This window comes from Corvus kubaryi, unplaced genomic scaffold (genome assembly GCF_017639235.1).
Source record: "Corvus kubaryi isolate FWS band 111438036 unplaced genomic scaffold, C.kubaryi_AGA036_p1.0 37392, whole genome shotgun sequence".
NCBI classification, from domain to species: Eukaryota; Metazoa; Chordata; class Aves; order Passeriformes; family Corvidae; genus Corvus; species Corvus kubaryi.
The window spans coordinates 5507724-5530403 of record NW_024581131.1 but is presented as its reverse complement, the minus strand read 5'-3'; the positions used below and the strand labels follow the sequence as shown (position 1 = coordinate 5530403).

Below are 22680 nucleotides of genomic sequence, written 5' to 3'. Positions count from 1 at the left end.
GCCGGCGATGAGGTCATGCCTCGGGAGCGGGCGGGGGGGGTGAGGGGGGAAAGGGAAAAAAAAAAAAAAGGGGGAAAAAAAATAGACAGCGTTGACGTCACCCGCAGCCAATCAGCGCGGGCGGCGCAGGGCAGGGTGACGTCAGCCCCGCGGGCGCGGAGCGGCGCGGAGGGAGCGGGCGCAGCTGCCGGGCCCGGGTGCCCGCGGGGAGAGCGGCCCGAGCCGCCAGGCCCTTCCTGGGGTGAGCCTCCTGAGGACACCCTCGGAGCCGCGCTGCTCCTGGCAGAAAACGCGCTGCCGTGTGTTTTTGGGTCATGGATGGTTCCCGGGCTGCCTTGGCGTTGCAAGGTTGAGCCGGGAGCTCTCCCGCAGCTGGGGCCACCCCTGCCTCCTGTCAGCGCCCTGCCTGCTGAGCCTGGAGCAGCGGGGACCTGCGGGGCGCCCCACGGACTCCTTGTCTCTGAGGAGAAGGAGAGGCATAGGGGCAGCACGGTCTCGGAGGGTGGCATGGCAACGTTTGACCAAAAAGCTGGGAGCTCAGGAGGAGCCTGACCCACAGGTGGGCTCCTGGATGGATGGAGTGGGCTCACTCCCATCCTGCTGCGGGTCCACCAAAGAACTGGGCAACTGGCCTGTTACACAGCAGGGGTTTTTCTCTGCCCTTGGCCCTGGCCTGGCAGCTCCAGCTTAGAGAGGGATTAGGATTTAGAAGCTTAGGTTTTGCTGGTGCTTAGGAAATGAAGGGAACCTTCCTCCCTGCCGATACGGATGCCGGATGTTTTAAAATTAACTCTCATGTCTCCAGGCCCGCGGCCGGCAGCTTGCTCAAGAAGAACGTCAAGCTCCCACAGTAACTGGCGGCAAAATCTTTCCCAGAAATGTCATTTCTCATAAAGCACCAGAGGTATAAAACCCTGGGATGCTAAAAAGTCTCACTCTCCCCATTGCATAAGCAATGCTGAGTTCATGCCCTCCTCCTACCGCAGAAAATCAGCTCACCCAAAGCTGTCAGCAGGGAAACTTTTACAAAAACAGGGATATTCAACCTAAACTCATGGGTTTCGGCCCAGTTATCATAATCAGTGGCGAGATGCTGGGGTAGCACGGGCACTCGCTTCTTTAGCGGTATGGGAACACTTGGTGCTGGTGGGAACTGGAGCAGCAGCATGACCGGCATGGCTGGAACGAAGCCTTTCCTGCTGGTTTTCCTGCCCAGCTCCTCCTTGTGGCCATACAAAGCACCCAAATGGGGAAAACCTCAGAAAGACTTCTCTTGCCTCAGCTTCGGACTGTTTCCTCCCCTACCCAACACGCCTTTTCAGGGGTAAAATAGGAAAAAAGAGGGGGAAAGGAATGAGTCTGAAAATCCCAAAGCTTCCTCATAAAAGCTGTTATCTAGGCAGAGAGCCACGAGCTCGCAAAGCCTGCTGAAGGAAGAGGATTTAAACAGTTTTTTCCCAAGCTCCAGTTAAAATCAATGTTTCCAATAATGGACCTGGGACATCACAGATGAGCATCCCAGATCAGCTGTTGGGAATATTGCTCCCTGTCTGTCCAGTGGCGTGGCACAAAGAGGAGAGTGGGAAGCAGATGGGAGAAGGATATCGAGCTTGCAGCAGGGCAAGGGATGGGGAGGTAATAAGGTGATGCAGAGGATGGAGTGTCCTGAGGGACTACCTTGGACTGTTCATTCCAGCAAGAGACCAAGCTGAGCTCCCTCTTGAGCCTTCATCCCTGGCAATCTCTCCTCAGCTAATCCATGGACGCCCCTGGCTGCCTCCCTGGATGATGAGGACACAGGAGATTTGACCCACACAAAATCCCTGTTGGCAGCAAACAGGAGGAGCTGCTCCAGCGGGGCTGGGGACCACTGGGACACGGGTTCTCGCAGCCGCAGGAGAGGCTCTGGCCCACGAACCCTGCATCTCTCCCATGCCCACTGCTTCTGTGCAGGGGCTGCAGCCAAGCGCCTGGTGGGGAGAAACCAAAACAAATGATTCACTGCTGCTGAACTGCTCCCGGGATCACAGGGGCTGGGACCAGGCGGTGATGGAGGCTTGCAAAACCTCACCTGCCTCCCAAAGCTGGGAGCTAACCCTATTCAGATCCCAATCCTGCTCAACCTGATATTCTGGCATTTGGGTGCGGACCTGCAGCTACATGGAAGTGGGCAGCCAGCCTGAGCGAGGGCAGTGCTGTGAGCACACCTGGTCAGCTCTGGGCAGCTCGGGTCATCCCTATTACCCCTATTTTCCCCAGGGGAAATCAAGCTGGGAGAGCCAGGGCAATGCTGTAATGGTCAGGCAGGCAGAACAAAGCAGCCTCGTCTCTAAGCTCCATCTACCAGATGTGAATCTATTGTCTCAGCCCCAGGGCCATCACACCCCCCTCTCCATCACAACCATCACGAGCTGAGCAAAAATTACACAGCAAGTTGCTTATGGCTAAAGGAAAGTGCCTTGTTTCAGCTAAAGCACTTAAAAAATAATTCACCCCACTCTGGTTTTTCCTCTTTCACAGATTTCAGGCACATCCCAAGATGGATTGCATCCCAGCTATATGTTTCAAATGCAAGTTGCGCTTGTACACGTAATAGTTCTTGCTAAAACGTTTTCCAGCTTCCCTAATTGCCATGGCAGGCCAAGTGCAGAAGAGTGCAGCAGAGCCTCCTGCATGCATCCTGCAGGGATTAAAATTGGAACCTGATCATAAAGGAAACTAAAACTAGGAAAAAGGAATTGCTGCCAAACCAACTTTCTTACCCATCAAAAAGGAGAGACTTTTGTCAACCCGCAATTTCTTTAAATGGCCAAAAAATACATTTTTTAACCTCTCCTGGTTATTTAGATGCAGTTCCTTGCACCACTGGCTGAGCCAGCATCCCATCGCCCTCGATCAGCAGGGCTGGCTGTAGCACAGGACACTGTGTTCCCACTGCAGGGGGTATTGGCACCTCAAAACTGTGCTCACAGCTGAGGCCAGAGTCAACCCTTGGCCTGACATGGCTCTGCTTCTTCCAGGCTTGGTTGGTTCCACCACGTGTGTGCCTGTCACCCTTGCTGTGATGTTCTGGAGCGGAGCACAACATGATGCTGGAGAAAGGGGCTTGTCAGGCTTCATATCGCCCTGTTCTGTAATGAAATGTATTGACTGGGATGAACTCTGCATCAGCTTTAAGAAGGGCATCGCTCCCCTCTTTGGCAGCTGCCCATGTGCTCCCCAGCTCTCCCACCTCACTGCTGGGATGGAGCCCAGCACAAATCCCTGTGCACACCACCTTCTTCCTGCAAAGCCCAAAATGGTGTCACTCAGTGAGGAGAGCTGACATGCTTGAGCAGGCAAAAGGCACTTGCAGCATCACCAGGCAGGTGTGTTTCTTACACGGGGGCTGCCCTGGATCTGTCTCCATTTTCCCGATAGGAGTACCGGCCTGTGTGCAGCGTGGCAGAGCTGTGCATGCACGTCACAGGAGCAGCTACTGTGCAATTAACCGCAGAAGGAGCAGGCTGGAGGGCTGCGTGCTGTGCCATTCAGCTCAGCACATGCTGCAGAAGCATTCATTCTGTAGCTCTGACTGTGCCATGAGGCGCTCCTGCCAAAGGGGAAAAGGAAAAGTAAACCATAGTATACTGAATAAATTCCCTGTGATTCCCTCCGGCCTGGATGTACTGGAGGAAAGCTGGGCAGGAGCATGGAGATGTGCCAAACGCGGGGCATGGCTGCTGAGTGCTGGCACCATGGGTCAAAGTCAGGGGATGGGAGGGGTGGAGGAGCAGGACCTTTGCACTGGCATGAAGCTATAGTGATGGAGGAGCCACGGCTGGAAGCAGCAGCCAAGCTACACGGAGGCTTTACAGAAACACCCCTCAGGTGCATGAAGCATTCCTGCTCCTTCGCCCCCAGTGCTGAAATGGAGTGCCATGTTGGCCCACACTAAGGCTTGCCATGGGTAGTGAGGGTAGGCGAGGGGCTTAGATGTGCCTGGAAACCCTCTGGGGTCATACTCACTCCTCTGAAGGCAGAGGGAAAGAGACAAGAGAGAGGATAGGGACAGGGGAATGGGAGAGAAACCAGATTGTTTCATTTTAGTATATACAAGTCTTAAAAAATAATCACTGCCCAGTGCTCTGGGACAAGGCATGGTCTTTCTTCCCTGTATGTGAACTGGAGATGGGAAAAGCATTACTCTGGGCCAGAAGGCAGCACAGAGCTAGGCTCCATGCAAGGGTCTGTCAGGTCCAGACCCTTTCTCTGTACCCTTGTGCTGGTTTTTGTTAGGCTGCTCACCAGTTGCTAGGGGTTTTTTTGTTTTGCTTCAATCATTTTCAGTGATGAGAGCATCTGCTGCCATCTGTGCCTCTCCCTCCTCCCCCCGGCAGGGCTGCGCACCGCCGTGGTCTGCCTGCAGAGCCAGGCACTCTTCACTGTCCAACCTGCACACGGATGAGGGGATGGAGAGGAGGGAAGAGGCAGCTCCGTCAGTGCCCTGCTCTTCCCCTGTGTTTGCCGACCATATCTGGGCACTGCTGCAATTGTACTCGTCACAGGACACCCACAGTGCCAATGTCCCAGACCCTGGTGGCTCTAAGCAAGGCTGCAGCTCCTCCTCTGAGAAGCCATCAACCCATGAGACAGTGTTGGAGGGGAAAACAGAGATGAAAGGGCTTTGGTAACGTCACCTAGGACCTCAGCACATGGCTGGGAAGGGAGGTGAGAGTTGCTACTTGCTGCCAGCGTGACTCTGCCTCCTGGCCATGGAGTGCCTGGGAAGCAGGGCTGTGATGCTACAGCATAGCCGGCTTTTGCTGGAGGGTTACACACCCCACAGCAGAACAGAGGTTGCCATTTGCATCTCTCTCGACTGTTAATTTGGGTATCCAGGCTGAGGGCTGCTCCAGGTCTGACTCACCATGCTCTGCCTGCACATCTGGCAGCTCATCCCAGGCAGGGGAACCAGCGGATGTGACACTGGGCTGGGAGGTCTTTACCTGAATGAGTTTCATCTCACATGTATTACAGCCCATAGATAAAGGAGAATTGCGGGGTCATGTTTACCAGCCAAACCCAAACCAGTTCACCCCAGCTAGGACTCGATGCGCGGCTGTCTGCAAACTGGCTTGGTGGCATTTGTGCAGAGCTGCCATCCCCGAGCCGTGCGTGGCAGCGGGGGCAGAGGCTCGGGTGGGCACTGAGACTTGGCGTAAGCACAGCAGGGTTGGCTCACACGCACTGCCTGGCTCCCAGCCACCTTTCCCTGCCAGCGTGGAAGGTAAATGTCTACCGGTGCCCGGGCCCTCGCCTGACACACATGTCCCGGCTGGCACAGAGGTCTGGGGACCCGCTCCTGGCTGGTTTTAGGAGCCACCCTCACCTCACGACTGCTTCTTGCACAGGCCAGCGCTTGCAGGGGCTCGCAGCTCCCCGGTGCTGGGGCTTGGGGCCGCGAGTCCCGGAGAAGCGTGGACGGACCTGCGCCCCTTGCTAGGGGCAAAGCGCCCGGAGCTCCCGGCCCGCCCAGAGGCCGCGGAGATGGGCGGTGCGCTGCCGGCTGCGGTGGAGCGGTGAGAGAGGGCCCTCTGCCTGCCTCCCGCAGCCTGGCAGCTCCAGCTCGGCTCGGACACCCCGCTCTCTGCCGCCGTGACCTCCTCCTGTGTGCTGGCGCTGCCTTCAGGGTCCCCCCGCAGCCATTTCATCGCGGGGCTGGACGAGCGCCGTCCTGCAGCATCGCCTCCCCGGACGAGAGTATCCCTCAGCAGCCTCGGTGGCCTTTCCCCAGGCTCACGCCAAACGCCTTTCAGGTACCAGGGGCACAAAAACAGCACAGGTGTTTTAGGCACAATTGCACAATGTCGCCTAACAGGGAACAGTCGCTCCCCACGAGCTAAACAAAAAGGAAAAAGCAATCCTCATCAAGCTGTCAGGCCCAGTTTCCCGAAGGAATACAATTAAATCTTTAAATGGCAACGTGACCGTCAGTTCTTCCCCATCTCAAAAGATGCTTCTCAAGCTGCGTTCGGCTGTTCCTCTCTTCCACCCCCTCCTCACAGTTTTCCTTCTCGCCGCGGAGTGCAACAGAGGCTGCGGCTTCGCAGCCAAAAAAAAGTGCGATTTGGAGAGCGCGGCGCGACGTTGTGAGTGGCAGAAGTGAAAAGGCAGAGAAGCAACTCTTGAAAGCCTGCCTTCTGCCGCGGCGGGTGTCAGCCTTGGCAAAACCTGAACTTCCAGAATTTTCTTGCAAAATTAAAAAAAAAAAAAAAAAAGGCAATTAGAGGACCTGTCGGATTTGGCTGCTGCTTTTCATTCCTTTGTTCCCTCAAAATGAAAAAAGTTCTTTCTTTCCCTTAACACCACAGTTGGTGCAATCTGGGATGTACTTGCCTGACAGTATATGGGGATGTAGTTTTGCTGTCTCAAGCTGGGGTTCCCTGACACTGACAAGATGAAAAATGGATGCTGAATACCTTGATGCTGCTGCACTTGGAAGACCCATGCATGAATAAATGATTTTTTTTTTTTTTCTCCTAAACAAGCTTGGAAATCTACGGGTTCCCATTTTTTCCTGCATTTTGGGGGTGCTTTCCTCCTGTGGGCTTGGAGGAACTCCATTAAAATGAAGGGGAGACACAGAGAGACGAGGGGAGAGCACAGGAGCTTTGCTGCCCGACAGCCCAGAGCTGCAGGTGGAGTTGAGGCAAGGGCTGTGGTGGAGCTGATCATATGCTGGGGTCCGTCGTTCCATCCTTCAGGCACAGGGTTTCTGCATCCTCTTGCTACCCTGTTCTTGTCTGTGGCAGGTCTGGGTGCACCTCCAGCCTGCTGCAGCACAGCGACTTCACCTCCTACAGCATGGGTAACAAACAATAAATATGATGGCTACTAATAATAGCCCTCCCTCTCCATTCCTGATGGGTTATACATGCAAAAGATGCTGCCGAGTCAGTTCAACATTCCCCCTGGTTTATTAAACCAGCATCCATTTTCCTGCAGATAAGATGGTCCGTCAGGGGAAGGGATGATGATAACTCATTTGTCACACTTGTTAAGTGTAGAAAAGGCTGGCTTTGGGTCACTTCCAGTTTTGTGTCAGCTCTGCCTTTATCCGAGCAGCCCCATGCCTGCATGCCAAGCAGGGTGGCTCTCTCCTGCCTAGCACAGGAGATGGGGACGGTGGCATTGTTCCTGCAAGATTTACTGGAGCTGGGGGTGGTGTCTCAGTGCAAAAGCACTTGCAACATGGCTCACAGGAGTCCCAGTTCGTAGGAATGCACTCATTATTGCAAGAGATGCCATTGGTCCCTCAGGTATCTATGCCTGCAGCCTGGAACCCCTGGCACTGCACACATGGCAACCCTGTCTGAGATATCCCCCGAGCCCATCCAGCTCCACTTGTGTTTGGTCTGCAAAGCTTGAGAGGTTTGATGGGGAAGGATACCAAGCCAAGACCTTGGACACAGCCAACGGGAGCTTGGTGCAGGTACAGGGGGCGGGAAAAGGGGTTACAGCCTCATCTCTGTGCCTCTCCTAATCATGGAGGACCTGGGGATGGTTGGTCTGGGTCTTGCCTAGGGTAGCACTGTCCCAGCAGGATATAATTTGCTCCAATTACCAGGTGCCAGTTCAGGGTGGCTGCAATGTGAGTCATTTTGGCTCTACCCTCTTTGGGGGCATTGCCATCATGACAGGCCACCTCCTCCCTCAGCCTGGGATGAGGACTGGCTGTAGCCCTTATATATGTTAGGATGGCCATGACCACTCCGGTCTTGCTTCAGGGAAGGGAGCAAGAAGCAACCAAGAGAGGCTGGGAAGAGTATAGGCCTCTGGATGAGTGATCACAGAGCAGTTCATGGCTGAGATACTTTCAGGGCACCATACATTGCACTGCCAACTGAAACTTTGCTGCAAAACAGACCCCTGATCTGGTCTGGTATGGAAATGCATCCAGTGAGTGAGGAGCAGGGAGGACTGCAGGTCTTCCTGCCCATAGCTCCCTCTATAAATGAAACCCAGGATGGGATGAAGGTGTGGAGACCTGAGCAGGAAGGAGGTGACATCTCATGATGCTTTCAGGAAAGCATCTTCATGATCAGTCTCCACATCTCACTATGGCACATCCCTCACTGAGCACAGCCTGCTGATTTAACCATGCACTCAGCAGATGATGAAGTGTTCCATGACAGCCTGTCTGCATTCCCCATCTCTTGCTTCACCTTTGCTTTCAGGGTGGGTGCAAAGGTGGATCCTGGTGCCTTCTCCCGGCTCCATGGCTGGTCTGCAGTGATTGGTGCCCCTTGGCATGAGGTCATCTTACAGCTGGAAAAAGATGAGGCAGCTGTGGCACATGAGATGAGATGAAGGGTCAGAGAGGCTGATAGGCTGTATTTTAGTTCTGGTCTTGCCATTAATTTATGGGTGTTTTCAAGTCAGGGTGTGTTGATTTGCAGCACAACAGGCAGCCGCAGGCAGCTATCGGGCAGGGCTCTGAGCTCCTGCCTATTTCAGTGGCAAACGCACGTCGTCTCCAAAATCTGGCTCTTCGTAATGACCCTGGGAAGTGCTGCAGTAGCAGCAGGTTCAGACTGCAGCGATTTATTTCTCTCTTCAACGTTGGTCCTAGCAGGGGAGGGGGGCCCTGCCTGCTCGGCTGCCTTTGCCTGCTTGCCATAGATCTTCCATCAAGGAAGTCACCGAGGTCTCTGCTCTTAAATCTGGGTCTGCACTCTCCTTCACGGCTGCATGCGGCCCTGACCTGCAGCAGCATCCCTCACTCCTGCTTTAAATCTCTCCCAAGCAGCTGCTGGTGACATTAGCATTTTCTCTTGCCAGCCCATAGAGACCAGGAGCTCAGCCCTGCTAAGGAAGGAATTAGCCCAGCAGCATCACGTATCAGAGGTATCTTTTTATTGACTGTTTACAGAAATACAGTAGCACTCCACTTAGGTGGCTTAGTCGAGTTCTCCAGAAGGTGCCTTCCTTCTCAGCACTGCTGGGAGATCCCAAGGAGAAACCTGCCCTTTAACACTTTGGGGCTTCTCTGGAGGCTTTGGAGCTCCCCAGCATGAACTTCCTAACACCTTCAGCTCTCCAGGGGTTGGAAGTTGTCTGAACCAGTAGATGAAATTCAAGAGAAGAAAAGGAAAAGAAACCCCCCACAAGCTGGGGGTGGTGGGGCGGTCTGAACACACCTGATATGTTGTGAGCCAGCCCTGCCATGATCCCCATCCATCACTGTATGTGTCTCCAGCTCCACAGGACCCCCCTGCTCCCCAGAGCTCAGCTGCCTGCCACCAAGTGTGCGTAGCTCTGGGCTTTGCACGCTCTTTTCACACAGCTTGTTGGCCATAAAATAAATAAAATAAATATTTCTTGGTCTATTTTTCTTCCTGTACATGTGTAAGAGTGAGACCCTTTCCTTCAGCTCTTCACATACCATTTCAGGGCAAGAAGGGTATGCTCAGCTGGGCTGATAAACTAATTTAACTTTTATTTATGTATTTAATCAACTTTTTTTTTTTTTTTTTGGCAATCAGGGTGTAGTGGTTGGTTTGTTTTGTGTGTCCTTGCTACAAGAAACTGCAGACACTTCTGGCGTAGAGGCATTTTGGCGGCAGCAGCTGCTGTTGGCCTCACTCAGTAGTCAGTGAGAGGGTATCGCAAGAAGATGAAGATAAGGATGATACAGAAGGTGGCAAGGGCTGAGCTGGTGATGTTAAAAAGCCGGGCTGTCTTGGCATCTTCAACTGCTCCATTTAAGTCATTGAGGAGTTTCTTATCCCGGACCTGAGACAAAAAAATAAATAAAGTAATTGCAACACATATGAAAGACATAACTTGTCTCAAGCAGCAGCCACAAAACCCAGTGCAGCTGTACGTGGTTACCTGTACAGCAGATGAGGGCTGGGCTGGGCCTCTTTGTATTTGAGCACGTCAGGTGCCATAAAACACCTTGAGGTGAGGTTTGCACCCCATCTCTGCTATGGGTTGAGCTTGTGAAACCAAGCACTGTAATACCTGTGGGCTGGAAATTCCTGGAAGCAGAGAAGACCTGAAAGAGTGACCCATTGCTGTTACCAACCAGGCAAACCAGGGCCCCATGGTCCCCGGAGTGGGGCAGTGCCATTTGGAGCCTGAGGGTGCACAAAGGAACTGCGATGCCATTGTGCACCCCAGGCACATGGGCACTAAAGCACACTTCCCACCGTGTCACGGCCCCCTGGCCCTGCAGGCCCTGCCGGCTCAGCCAGCCCAAAAGGGAGAAGGCTGGCTGCAGTTTCGGTGTGCATCCCCGTGCCTCCGCCTGCACTGAGGGGCTGAGCGGGTGAAACCTGGCATGGCACGCTACTGCAGCTCCCAGGCTGCGCACGAGCCTCCAGCATATTAAGTAGTCCTGGGTTAATGAGTTCCTTTCCTTTTGCAGGTCTTATGCGGATTGTGTAGCATCCCTGCCACAGGCAGTTTTCTATTCTGACAGCACGGTCTGCTCCCTTCATTATGCTGCAGGCTGGGACTTTTATGGGCTTTCCTTGGGACAGCTCTGCAGTGGGTGATGATTGTGCACATCCATGTCACTGGCCTGTCCCCACCTCCTCCGGGCTGCCAGGCAGTGCATGGCACTGCCAGGCAGCAATGCCACTAGCAGGCATTACCGACGTACTAGCGACAGCATTACCAGGCAGCAGATGGCACTGCAAGGCAGCAGATGACACTGCCAGGCAGCAATGGCACTACCAGGCACCATGTGGCATTACCAGGCAGTGGATGGCACTGCCAGGCAGCAGAAGGCATAGCCAGGCAGCACATGGCACTGTAAGGCAACGATGGCATTGCAAGGCAGCAGATGGTACAGCCAGGCAAGGATGCTGCAAGCAGGCAGAGATGGCACAATGAGGCAGTGAATGGCACAGCTGGGCAGTGACAGCACAGCCAGGCAGGCAGCGATGGCACAGCCAGGCAGCTGATGGCACTGTCCACCAGCAGCAGCTCTGCAGTTTGATCCCAGCAGAGGAGGGGTCAGACTCCATTGCTTCCTAGCAGGGATATGTCCCTGTCCCCAGGCTGCCCCTTCAGCCAGCACTCAGCAGACTCGGGCAGCTGGAGCCACAAGGATGTGGGACAAAAGCACCAGGACACGTGACTCTCATCCATTTCCTGTATCCAAGCGGGGTGCTCAGGGTGTGGCAGGGCCTGCCCCACTGCCCGCTCTTGGGTGGGGGCTGTGGGGAGCAGGGCTGCGAGCCCTTTGCCTGCCCTGCTGCCAGCAGTGAGAGCCCCGCCGGGCACTGCCGGCCAGACACCGGATGCTGGTGGCAAGCTGCAAAAACCTGCACCAGAGTCAGACCGAGGAATATTAAAAGGCTTTTATCGATCAGGAGCTTTCCAAAAAGACTCTGCGACGGATTCAGACCACATCTTACGGACTTTTCTCTCCTCCTCCTGCAGCACTTACCCACGGGACTGTCCTGAAAGCCTTCTGCAACTTGCTGGACATGGGGAAGGGTTGCTGAACCCCTCATTCCCACTGAGTCATGCTGGTTCATGGGGCATCCAAAACTGCATCTCAGACCCTCAAGCAGCACTGCTCTTCTCCATCACACCAATGAGGACCTCTCTGCACAAGCAACCCCTGATCTTCTGAACTGTGGGTAGGGAAGCTGCTGTTGGCATGAGGCCCACAGGATCTGGTGCTGGCAGGCACATAAGGCAAGAATGAGCCTTTTTTTCATACTTGTATTAAATCAAACGGTGCCAGGTCTCAGCCTCTTGATGTGCCCTACTCGTGGGAGCTTGCAGCTGGAGCTGGGGCCATCTACCCATTGCTCTGCTGTGGAGTGCTTAGCTCACCATCCTTCTGGGATTGAGAAGAAGGGACAGTCACAAACTGCATGTGTCTTTGGGGCACGCTTGGCTGGAGCTCTCAGCAGAGGAGATGATCTCTGGGAAGGCAGCAAGCCAGCAGCACGGGAGCCCACATGCCTTTCTGTGTCAGCTGAATGTCTGGCATGACTCACATTTGAAATTATTCAGTAAGTTTTAACATCCTCCCAAAACCCCTGGGCTCAGCAGCACCAGGCATTTGGCACCTCCTCACGCACTGGTGAGAAGCCCCAGAGGGGCTGGATTCAGGCCAGAAATCCCGATTGCTGCTCCCAGCAGACTCTTTGAAGCTCTTACACACTTCCCTCTTCCCAGCGGTGGGGCTGCTTCAGGCAAAACCTACATGGAGCAAATGCCTTTTGCCCCTTCCTCCACTGCAACCCAGTGCTCTTTGCCACAAGCAAGCTGGCGTTTGCTGCCAGTGTTTGCCAGGCAGACAGAGGTTTCTCCAGCAGACCTGCACAGCCAGCACACCGAGCTCTGCAACCCTCCCACAGCCAAGCCGCTTTACCTTTGTGAGGCCAGTTCCTCTTGGCCCCAGGAGCTCCCTCCTGCTCCTCACCTCCTGTTCCTCCTGTCCCTGGGGCGCTCTACAACCCTAATTTCCATGCTCAGCCTTCTCCAGTGCTCCCAGCAGCCTCTCCCAGTAGCATCTCCCATCTGACACCAACTCACACTCATGACCAGTGCTTTAGCCCTTTCCCACGACACACTTCAGCAGCGCCTCTCCTTGACTTTCCCATGGCTCTCCCTTTGGCCCTGCTCCTGTCGTGCTGCATCTGTGGTGAGGGGTGCCTGGGGCTGCCTTCTCCCCAGTGACACCATTCCCTCACAGTTCCTTTTTTTTTGTTCCTTCCATCTCTTCTCTTTCCTGTTGTTTGGGTCCAAACAATGGTGCGATGGCTGCCTTTGACTCCTACCAAAGGACATCCAGCTGCCTCCTCTCCCTGCACCTCCAGCTGCTTCCACCCACACACTCCTGCCAACCCCTGTGGCTTCAGTGGTCAGCCTCATGAAAATCATCCCTGATTGCCCATAATCGTTTATATTGAAATGGAGCCTCTAAGTGCCAGACAAATGCAAGGGCCCCTGTGGCACAAAAGTGCAATGAAAAGGAGTTTCTCCTTACAAACCACTCACAGCTCCAGCCTCCCACATCTCTCCAGGGCAGCCTCGCCTCCTCCTGCATGGCCTTGCACCCCCAGATGCTTCCAGATGTCTCCCTTTAATGTCCTGCTGAGGCAACTGAGCCAGGCTGTGGAGGAGCTCTCCTGGAGAGCAGGGAAGTGTTTCAGCTCCTTCCCTGCTTTGTCCTTAAGGAGACACTGGTGTCTTCCTTATAGCCCAGCTTCAGCTTTTCCTATCTTCATGCTCCTGTGGCCACTGTCATCATAATGTGCTGGCAGCTGGTGCACGAGCTTCTGGGAGCCCTGGAAGCTGATTCCTTCCATGGCCAGAGAGATTAATCATGGTGAGGGACAGGTCCTCAAGGTCACAAGGCTGAACCCCCATCCCAGACCCAGGTGTGGTGTTTTCTTAGTCACAGGCTCTTCTCATCACTTTGACCCTTCTTACCTTGCCTAACACTAGATGGGGATTTTTGGCCCTGCTTTGCACTGAGATGATGGGTGTGAGGATAACTACATCTGCTGACTGGGGTTTCCCTGGGCACCTCCAAGCACTGCGTGGTGGCCACCTTGGAGTTTCCCTCCTGGACAAGGCAGAGCTCACCTCTGATCCAGGCTGGCAACTTACACAATTTCTTTCTTCTTCCATGCCTGTCCTTACATGAAACACAGCCAGCTTTTGTTCTCTAACACGGAAACCTTTCTCCTCTCCTTTCCCATCAGCAAAAGGAAAGGTATGGCCTTTCTATCCAACCATCCCTACTTGCCTGTCACCTCCCTGCTGCTCACCTTGTCTTCCAGTATCTCCATCTCACTGTCCTCTGCCTCCAGCGTGCCAGTGCCCAAGGGTTCTTTCGCTCCTCCCTCTCATCCCTGTCCTTTGTTTCCTTGGTTTTTTTCTGCTTCCTCTCCACGTGCTCCCCTTGGCTCCTACCACCCCACTGCCTTCCCCAGCAGTCACCTCCCCTCTCTCTGCCCTGAGGATCAGCCCCTCTCATTTTTGGGAGCATCAAACTTGCTGCTCTAGTAAAAAGTGCTGCCTCAGCTTGCAGAAAGAGACGAATGGTTTGTTGATAACGAGTCTAATGAGGCTGTTTTTAAGGCAAGGCTGGAAGTCCACAGCTGGTTGTCAGTAAACCCATTTCTATGCAGAGCTCCATGTCCCTGCACAGAAGGAGCTCTGGAGGCGATCCTTGGATTTATTTGCTCTGTGGATTGCTCAAGAGCTCTCCAGCCCACGTGCCTCCACCACACCGGCACTGGCGTCACGGGACTGTCACCCCTGCATTTCACCCACCTCCATAAACCATTGCTCCTTCTGAAAAGCAGGGTGAGAGCCTGCCTGAGAGCTCGGGTGTGGCAGCTTCTCAGGGTTAATAAATAGCTGTGGATTTGTTCTGGTCCGCTTCAACTCAAAACAAGGAAGATCAACAAGTGGCAAGAGGGGAAGGCAGTCGTGCCCACAGCTGTGTGCTAAGGGCTGGGCAGAGAGTGGGCAAGAGAACTTGGCATACTTCCATGACCTCAAGGGGCAAGAAAACTCTGCAAGCAATGCTGTGGGCTGCTGGTGAGGCTTAAAAAGCCAGCAAGGCTCCTTGGCATCTTCATGTCTATAGAGCCACAGCGAGGCATCCGTACTGCGGCTCATCTGAGATCCCAGCTCCTCTGATCTACTGCCTCATGGCACAATGGGTACACAGAAGGACTTGGCTCACCCCGACAGTCTCCAGAGACGAACCTCTGAACAACTGAAGTGAGATCTCCTGCCACCAGGCACTGATGCATCATTCATTACCACTTGGAGCTGGGAAAGGGGAAGGGAGGGAGCTGCTGAATATCAGACCACAACATTTGCTTCTGATCAAAACCAACTGAATCCAAAGTGTTGCTGTTGGAGTGATACTTTTATCTGTGCTGGGCTGGGGTTAGGGTTACTTCAGGTTTTCTAACTTCTCTGTTCCTGCTGTTGATCTCTTCTCCCCCAGCATCCAGCACACACAATTAGATGCGAATGCCTTGCTTGCACTCCGGGAGACTGACCTTGAGAAGCTTGAGATGTTAGAAAAGACCCCTGGAGGGATACATGAGTTGTGTGACCCCATTGCAGCCCAGCAAGCTGTGTTTGCTGAGGATCTGGCCTGCTATGGGGGTAAATAAAGATGAGGCGTGCTGGCACGGTCCTGCTCAGAGTGCTTGGCTGTGACATCTGTCACACACAGAACCTGCCTTGTATGTCAGTTTCTGCCCTCACCTGACTTCATGTGTTTCTTTCTTCACAAATTCTTTGGTGCTGGAGTGGGGGATTTTGGCATTTTTTAGTAAATGGTTGTCACCATGAAATAGCATTTCCCTGCAGAAAGAAATCTAGAAGGCTGTAGCTAGCATGCAAAAGGCCAGGCAGACATGCCTGTTTTCCCAGATGTGACTGAAACCAATAAAATAGGGCATGAGGAAGGAGACAGCTTTACAGTAATATTCAAGTGCACCAAGGGTATATCTGTCTTCCAGTGTGGGCATTATGCTGCTGAAACCAGAGAAAATGCTAGGGTGTGCTAAGATATATACTGACACATCTCATGGACTTGGGACACAAAGGAGATACTGCTTTATTAACAGTATGAATCTGTCAGATGCAGGTGACCTTTATGACAGGGAATTGAAAATGCTATTTCTGATAATGAAAATTATAATTCTTGAAGTTGCTGGATGTTTCAGTTATTCAAAGGAAGTGTAAAAGCTGTAACCCAGCTTAACTTAACGGCATCAGTGCACTGATGGCCCTTGAGGAAACCTGTGTGGCTGAGGGCTCTGCTGTGAGGGGTCCCAGAAGAGGCTCAGGGAGGGGAAGGTGCAGCTTCACTCCTCTCCCATGTACGTAGAACCTTAGTCAGTCCCTTCAGAGCACAGACATGCTAGAAAGGCCAGACTTAAGTGCCTACTGCTCAAATGTCTTTACATTTAATTGCAGAGAAACAAGAGAAGTCTGTTTAAAGGGGTATCTGTCCTTAGGGCATTTCTTGCTCCTGTTTTCTCTGAACTTCTGGGAAAAACATTATTGACGGTAAAAGAGAAGAAAACATGCTTCTGGAGAAATAACCATAACACCCAGCCTGGCTGGGGTGTTGGGAAGATCCCTGCAGTAATGTGGGTAAGGAACACAGCTGCCTTTCTGAACATCCCAGTCTTCCCCAGGACAGACCTGCTATTGCCCCAGCATCTGCATTGCCTCTCACCACCCACCCCAACAGCAGCTCATGACAGCACTCCGCATCCCTTCAGCCACTTGCTAGCTTTGTCCTCTGCCTCTGAGGGACATTTTGTTTCTATTTTCCCCTTGCCACAGAGTCACAGCCACTGGGGAGCTCCAAAACCAGAGCAGAGTTATTTCTACCCGCTCAGTGCTACCTCTGTTTGGGTACCGCGGTTACATCCCATCAGCTACCGCCTTCTCAGCCTGAAAGCCAAGGCTTGTTTTTGACAGCCATCTTCTATTCTCCTTTCTCTGATTTGGAGCAAATTTGCCCATTTGCCTTCCCTCACTACTGCCTCTTCTTTTCATGCTTGAGTTTGTGTCCTCTAGATCTTTGCAGACAGATGCCGAGCCTACGCCTCTATTGTGGTGCAAGGCCCTGGGTTACTTCTGGGCTTTGCCCTTCCTTCCACCCCATGTCAAGGATAGTGAAGGGTTCAGCCTCTAAAAACTTTGCAGGTAGCAGACACTACTCTATCCTGTCGCCTGGGGATGGGTCAGCCCTGTCCTCAGGCTGTCCTCCCCCCACTGCTGCAGCAGCAAGGGACCACATGTACCCAGACAGTCATGGTAGTCTCTTCCACAGGAAAGACGTCAATCGTTAAAGGCAAATACAGACAGGAAAGGCTTAAAAATAAGGAGGAAGCCAGTTTTTTCTTCCCTTGCTGGATCAAGGTGTGGGGGGTGCTAAGGGACTTGCTCCCCCCACTCATGTAAGGCTGCTGCTGACTGGATTTGCCCTTTACTCATGGTGATGCTTTGCCCCAGGATGATTTAAGTTATTAAGTGCCTCACTCAGGCAGCAGCAGAGCCTCCTGCACAGGCAATGGATGAGAGCTCGCCTCCCATCTTGGGGAACGAGAAACTGAGGCAGGCACCACAGGGCCAGTGCTGGGTGAGCCCAGGACACGGGGCCACAGACTTGTCCCTGAGCCTTTCTGATGGAGACCCTGACAGCGTTGGGAGCAGCCTCCTTGTGGTGCTGGGTGCTCACAGTCCAGCTCACAGGAGCTGTATGGGTTTAATTGATCTGCTTCTGTGACGAAGTCCGTCTGCACCCTGGCCTTCCTCTAAATGCTGCCTGCCAAAACAAATCAGCCAGCTCCTCTCCGGGCCACCCAGCCGCCCCAGGCTCTCTGCACATCCATTCAGTTAGTTTTGCATCTGGCAGGCAGGGAAGGGGAGGGCAGCCCAGGCCCCTCTCTCCTGGCAGCTGCCAAGGGGCTGCCTGTTTGCCAAGCACCATCCCTGCCGGGCTGCTCTCCCCTGCAGCTATCAGGAATAATAACCTGGTCCCATTCCCATCATGGGCTGTGCTCCACGCCATCACTCTCTCCAACAACACAGCTCTCTATCCCTCCAGCCCCGACACTGTGGGAAGCCCCCCACACTCTCTTCCACCTCCTCACCATTCCCATGATGCTGGCAGGTCTCCAGGACTTGTTTTGGGATTTATAGGGCTTGGGGTGGGGGAAGCTGGCCACGAGCTCTGGTGTTTTAATTAGCGAGAGGGCAAGAAAGAAACAGGCAGGATTGCCCTGCACTTTGTAAGCTTCTTACCCCCTGCAACTTGCCAGCTGATGGCTGATCCTGGCTGGCTGCTTCTTACTGTTCCTGCCTGACCATCCAGTGCTGCTGGGTCCTCTCCTGATGATCTCTACCAGCCAGGATCCCGAATAAGGGACCTAGTGCCGGCGTGCCTGCAGGTGCAGCACGAGCCAAGCCAGCCCTGTGTTGCCTGCTTGTCACCCTGCCGCCACGGTACAGAGGAGCCTCTGAGGGTACCTGGAGCAAGTGAAAGCACCTCTTCCCCACCTGAAGTAACATCCCAGGCTCCTCAGCTCTTCCCGTCCCCATCCCCATTGTCTGCAACCTCTCATTTGGGTGGCAAAGATGTGTTTCACATCAGGCACAACCCCCAAACGCTTCCCCCCTGCCCGGTCGCCCCTTACCCCGTGCCTCGTGCTCAGTACTCACTTTCAGTGAATAGGCCAAGGCGATGAAGCCGAGGCAGCAGAAGTTGAGGTATACAAAGTTGAAGATAGACCAGAGATAGTAGTCGTTCACCTCGGTGGTGTCAGGATAGATTTCGATGACAGTGGTGGGGTTGGTCATCGTCTTCTTCTCCACCGAGTGCTTGCACGGGACCGCTGGCCGCAGACTGTCCCCTTTGCAGCTCTTGCTCTCCATGAGATAAACGGCAGAAGAAGGAGACAGGACGGGCGAAGCTTGCCGGAGAGCTGGGGGCTTGGCGATGCAGGCGAAGCAGCCCTGCGGGGGGCCTTGAGGGGGTCTCGGGGTCCAGGCCACCCCCTCAAAGGGGCATGGCGGGCCCAAGGGGGGGTCCTGTGTCCTCTCCGTGGTGGCTGCCGCGGCGTCACCGCGCTCTGCCCTGGCAAAGCGAAAAGCCCCCCCGTGAAAAATGGGGGTGAGGGGATGGAAAGGCTGGGGGCAGGGGGAGAAGAGAAAGGGGGCAAGGAGCAGACAAGGGGAGACGTGGGGGGAAGGCAGGAGAGAAAGAGAGGGACCGGGAGACAGAGGAGAGAGCGGGGAGAGGAGTGAGGGAGTGGGCAGAGGAGAGAGGGAGGAGAGTAGGGCAGGCAGGAGGGGGAGGAGGGAGCACCGCTACACCCGGGGACCACGACGCCGCCGCCTCGGCGCGGAGCTGCCGCCGGCCCCGGCCCCGCGGCGGGGGCAGAGGCGCGGGCAGGGCGGGCAGCATCCCTCCCCCTCTGCCACGGCCTCCCCCGCCGCTGCCCGCTGGCCTGCGTGACCCGCGTTCCACTCACCACGGGGGAAATAATATTTTTTTTTTTTTTAAAAGGAGACAAATAAAAGCAGAAAGAAACACTTGGGAGGCGCCGGGGGGCTGCGAGGGAGTTGCCAGCCGGCCGCGCTGCAGCCCCCCGCAGCCCTGCCCGCCCGCCTCTGTCTGTCGGTCTGTCGGGGCCTTCTCCTTTCTGTCCCATGCCGGGATGGGAGCCGGTGGCTCGGCTGCGGACGGAGCGGGTCTCCCGGTGCGGCAGAGCAGCCCGCCCCTCCGCCCTCCCTCCCTCCCTCCTTCCTTAGTGGAGCGGGTATTTGGGGGGGGATTTTTCTTTTCCTGAGTCCTAGTCTCTGCGGGATTCCAGATGTGATTCCATTTCCCGGTCCCTTCCACCTGCCAGCAGGTTTCCCATACCCCCCTCCCCCGCCCTCTTTTTTTTTTTTTTTTTTTTTTCTTTTTTTAGGATATCGTGGCTGGAGAGGAGGAGGAAGAGGAGGAGGGGAAGAGAGGATGAAGACAGATGATGGGAAAGGGGATATTGGAAGAAGTTCCCCTCCACCCTAGCTTTGCAAATAGGAGAGACTAGTCCACCTCTGGCTGCCCGTCCGTCTGTCCATCGGTCTCCTCCGAAGGCATCAGGAGAAGCGAGGGATACTCACAAGGAGGGATGCGGGGAGTCGCTGCATATCCGGCTCAGCACTGCCTCCGGCTCGGTTTCCTCGGCGCTGGAGTTGAAGGAGGAGGGAAGGGCGGGGAGGGGGGCACCCATGGACTAGGGGTGGGCAGGGACGGAGTTAGGGGATGGGAAGGTCAGCCTGCAGCCCCCTCTCTCCCCCCGAACATGCTTCACGCAGGAGAGCTCCTCCGTGTCTCAGCCTTTCTCCTCGTGTCCCCCCCACTGGGACGTCACCTCCTGCTTGGAGCATCCTGGTAGCGCCCCGCTGGAGAAGGGCATCTCCTGGGCCCCGGCCCAGCGGCTTCCCCGAGCATCAGAAGGGGATGCTCGGCCCTGTTCTCCCCATTATCACCCACAGAGACCTTTGCAGCGGGGACTCGCTGCAGCCTTGTTTGCGGGTTCACTCCTATGGACCTGGGTGAAAAACTAAACAAGTGTGTCAGGAGTGCCTGGGGAACCGGAATTAACAAGGGGAGGTGGTGGTGATGCAGTGCTGTGGGGAAAAACGGGTTCTGATCTTGAGGGGATGAATGGAAAGGGGATAAATCCTGTGTATGAGGTAACAGATCCTGCTGGCACGGAGCAAATCCCAGTGCAGGCAGGGGTGGGAGCACTCCGGCAGCAGGATTCACGGCATGTGGCTGCTTTGGGGGAGGGGGGTGGGGGTGTCACGAAGGCTGGTCAAGCCCGGGAGGATTTGGCCGTGCCCAGGCTTAGCACAGGATCAGGGATGTGCTTGCTGCCTCCCATTGTTAACACTCTGGAAGCTGCATGGAATCCCAGTCCTAGGGTGCTGCAGTAGCGTCCCCCCAGGGACGTGATGATGGAGAGCAGCTGGTGCCGTGCAGGGACAGCCTGCAGGTCATTCAGGAGGATGCAGCCGTGGCACAGGGAGGGTGAGGACAGAAGGACACTCCATGTCCCCCCGCAGTGACATAGCCTGGCGCAGGTGGCCTTGTTGCAGCAGGCAGTTCAGCTGTGGCGCTGGGGAAGGGTAGCAGAGAAATCCCCAGGGCAGTGGAAACACGGTGGGTAAAACAAAAGTTTGTGTGAGCAGAAACTGCAAGAGAAGGGAAATCCTCTGGAAATGCCTTAAGCCTACCCGCAAAGTGCTGAGCTAAGAAATAAGGATGTAATTCACTCAGCTCTTCACAGGCAGGTTTGGCTCCAGTGTAGGGGCACCCATGCCGTGTTCATCCCCCTGGGCTGGTGTGATGTGGGGGAACTTCTTGCACATCCACAGGTCTCTGAGGCTGGAGGGGGTACAGTTTCCATGAGACCAGTTTAATCCTTCTGCAGGTGCCTGCATTGGCTAAAAAAGGACAAATTGCCTTCTGGTTCAGGATTTATTGCTGCTGGAGTGGCGTTGGGTCCTGCCAAAGTAAAGGAGGTTTTATTAGTGCTACAGCCTGTGATGAGACCCAGGTCTCTCTCCAAGAAGCTGCTAAGAAACAGAGGCAGTGCTAGGGTGAGACTGATACTCCTGTGGGATTAAGAGGTTTGCAGGAGAGGCAGAGCCATGGCCAGCTGTCGTCAGCTTTTCTGGAGGGCTTGGACAAACTCAACTGTGCAGAGTATCCTCCCTGCAGGCTCAGGAGGAACAATGAAACCCCGTTGATGCAGACTGGAGCTACTGATGAGCCTGCTGTTCGTTTGTCTGGGGAAAGTTGTGTGGGTAGGGCTGCTCCTCTTCTTAAGGCAGGGGTAGAGGGTGAGCAGAGAAAAAGGTCAGAGGGGGTTTCAAGAAGGCAAGAGGAGGCAGCAGAGTGGTGTAGGGGAATGTGAGATCAACAGAGACAGTCACGTTCCCTGGTATGAAAAGGACTGAAAGGTCAGGGAGGTTGAATGGCTGCTTTTCCTCTTCTCCAGGTACCAGGTCATCCCTACAGTTTGTGGAGCACTTTTTGGTCTTTGGGGGAGTGATTCATCATCTTCCTCGACATTAAGTGTGAGTGGTGAGAGGTTTATTATGTAGACCACAGTGGCATACATGCAGCATCACTGGTTCAAAAACCACTCATGTGACCCTTCCCCCAGGGAACTGACATAAAAATGATGCAAGGAATAAAACCCCTCAATATTCTGCATTATTTTAACTCTCCTCCAACTTTCTGGGGATCTTCAAAGGTCATGCATGCACGCCCTCAACCATACGGTCTAGGACTACTTTCCTTTCAAATAAAAGGTGGGGTGAGTATGAATAACCGGCATTACTTTGGCATCAAGGCTGGCTTCCCCTTGTGGTAAGCACGGGACAAACAGAACAGAAGGATGTTTCCTGCCCCAAAGCCAATCTCCCGTAATCACGTTAGAGACATGTGGGCTGTAGCATAATCAAGCGCTGTAAGACCTGTGAGAAAATCTTCCGTCTCAAATCCTACTCAAGCTCTTCAGAAAACCACTAGCAGAACCTGACCCTGATTTTTTTTATTTCTGAAGGAAAAAGTCCACAGCCTCCTGAATGCTCCTTTCCTATTACCCCTATAAAATTCCTCAGTAGGTTGCTAAGTTCCATAAGCAGTAAGGCAGCCTGAGACTCAGAGGGGTAAATCCAATCTTCCCACTCTCCCTTGATCTCTGTCTTCTGTTCTCTGAGCTTTCATTCTGCATTCCGCTTCTCTTCCCTCCCAAAGAAACCTAAAAATAAATAAATCCAAGAAAGAGCGGAAAAAGGAAAAGCCATCAGCCCCCAAAACGATGTGCTTAGTCATTCATGGTGAGTAAAAATAGTTTCCCAAATGAACAAATTGCTGAGCCAACCAGATGAGCAAGTCATTTCCATAAACGAGGGGTCTCATCCTCCCTCTCCTTGGGCAGGTCCTTGTGTTAACGGGCTTTTGGTAAAGCCCTAAGCAGAATTACTTGGAGAAGGATCAGGCCCATGAAGACAGCCCTGGGGGTCAGAGCCAAGCACCCTACTACTTAAGGGGATGTGATGAAAAATTTTATGTTCTTTACATCAATGGAGACATTTAATGAAGAGTGAGAT

The 22680-nt window shown here is 54.1% G+C and overlaps 1 protein-coding gene across 2 annotated transcripts; it reads right to left on the bottom strand.

Moving 5' to 3' along the window:
- Positions 1-8881: 8881 nt before the first annotated feature.
- Positions 8882-20306, bottom strand: IFITM10 (interferon induced transmembrane protein 10). Of its 2 annotated transcripts, none has more exons than XM_042038202.1 (3): positions 19675-20306; positions 18226-18640; positions 8882-9777 (listed from the first exon to the last, which is right to left on the bottom strand). In XM_042038202.1, the coding sequence occupies exons 1-3, from the start codon at positions 19782-19784 to the stop codon at positions 9628-9630; spliced, it is 675 nt and encodes a 224-aa protein (XP_041894136.1). In that variant the 5' UTR covers positions 19785-20306; the 3' UTR covers positions 8882-9627. The 2 variants fall into 2 exon arrangements, with proteins under 2 accessions (XP_041894136.1, XP_041894137.1); XM_042038203.1 differs by having other exon boundaries at positions 19607-19682.
- Positions 20307-22680: the final 2374 nt, after the last annotated feature.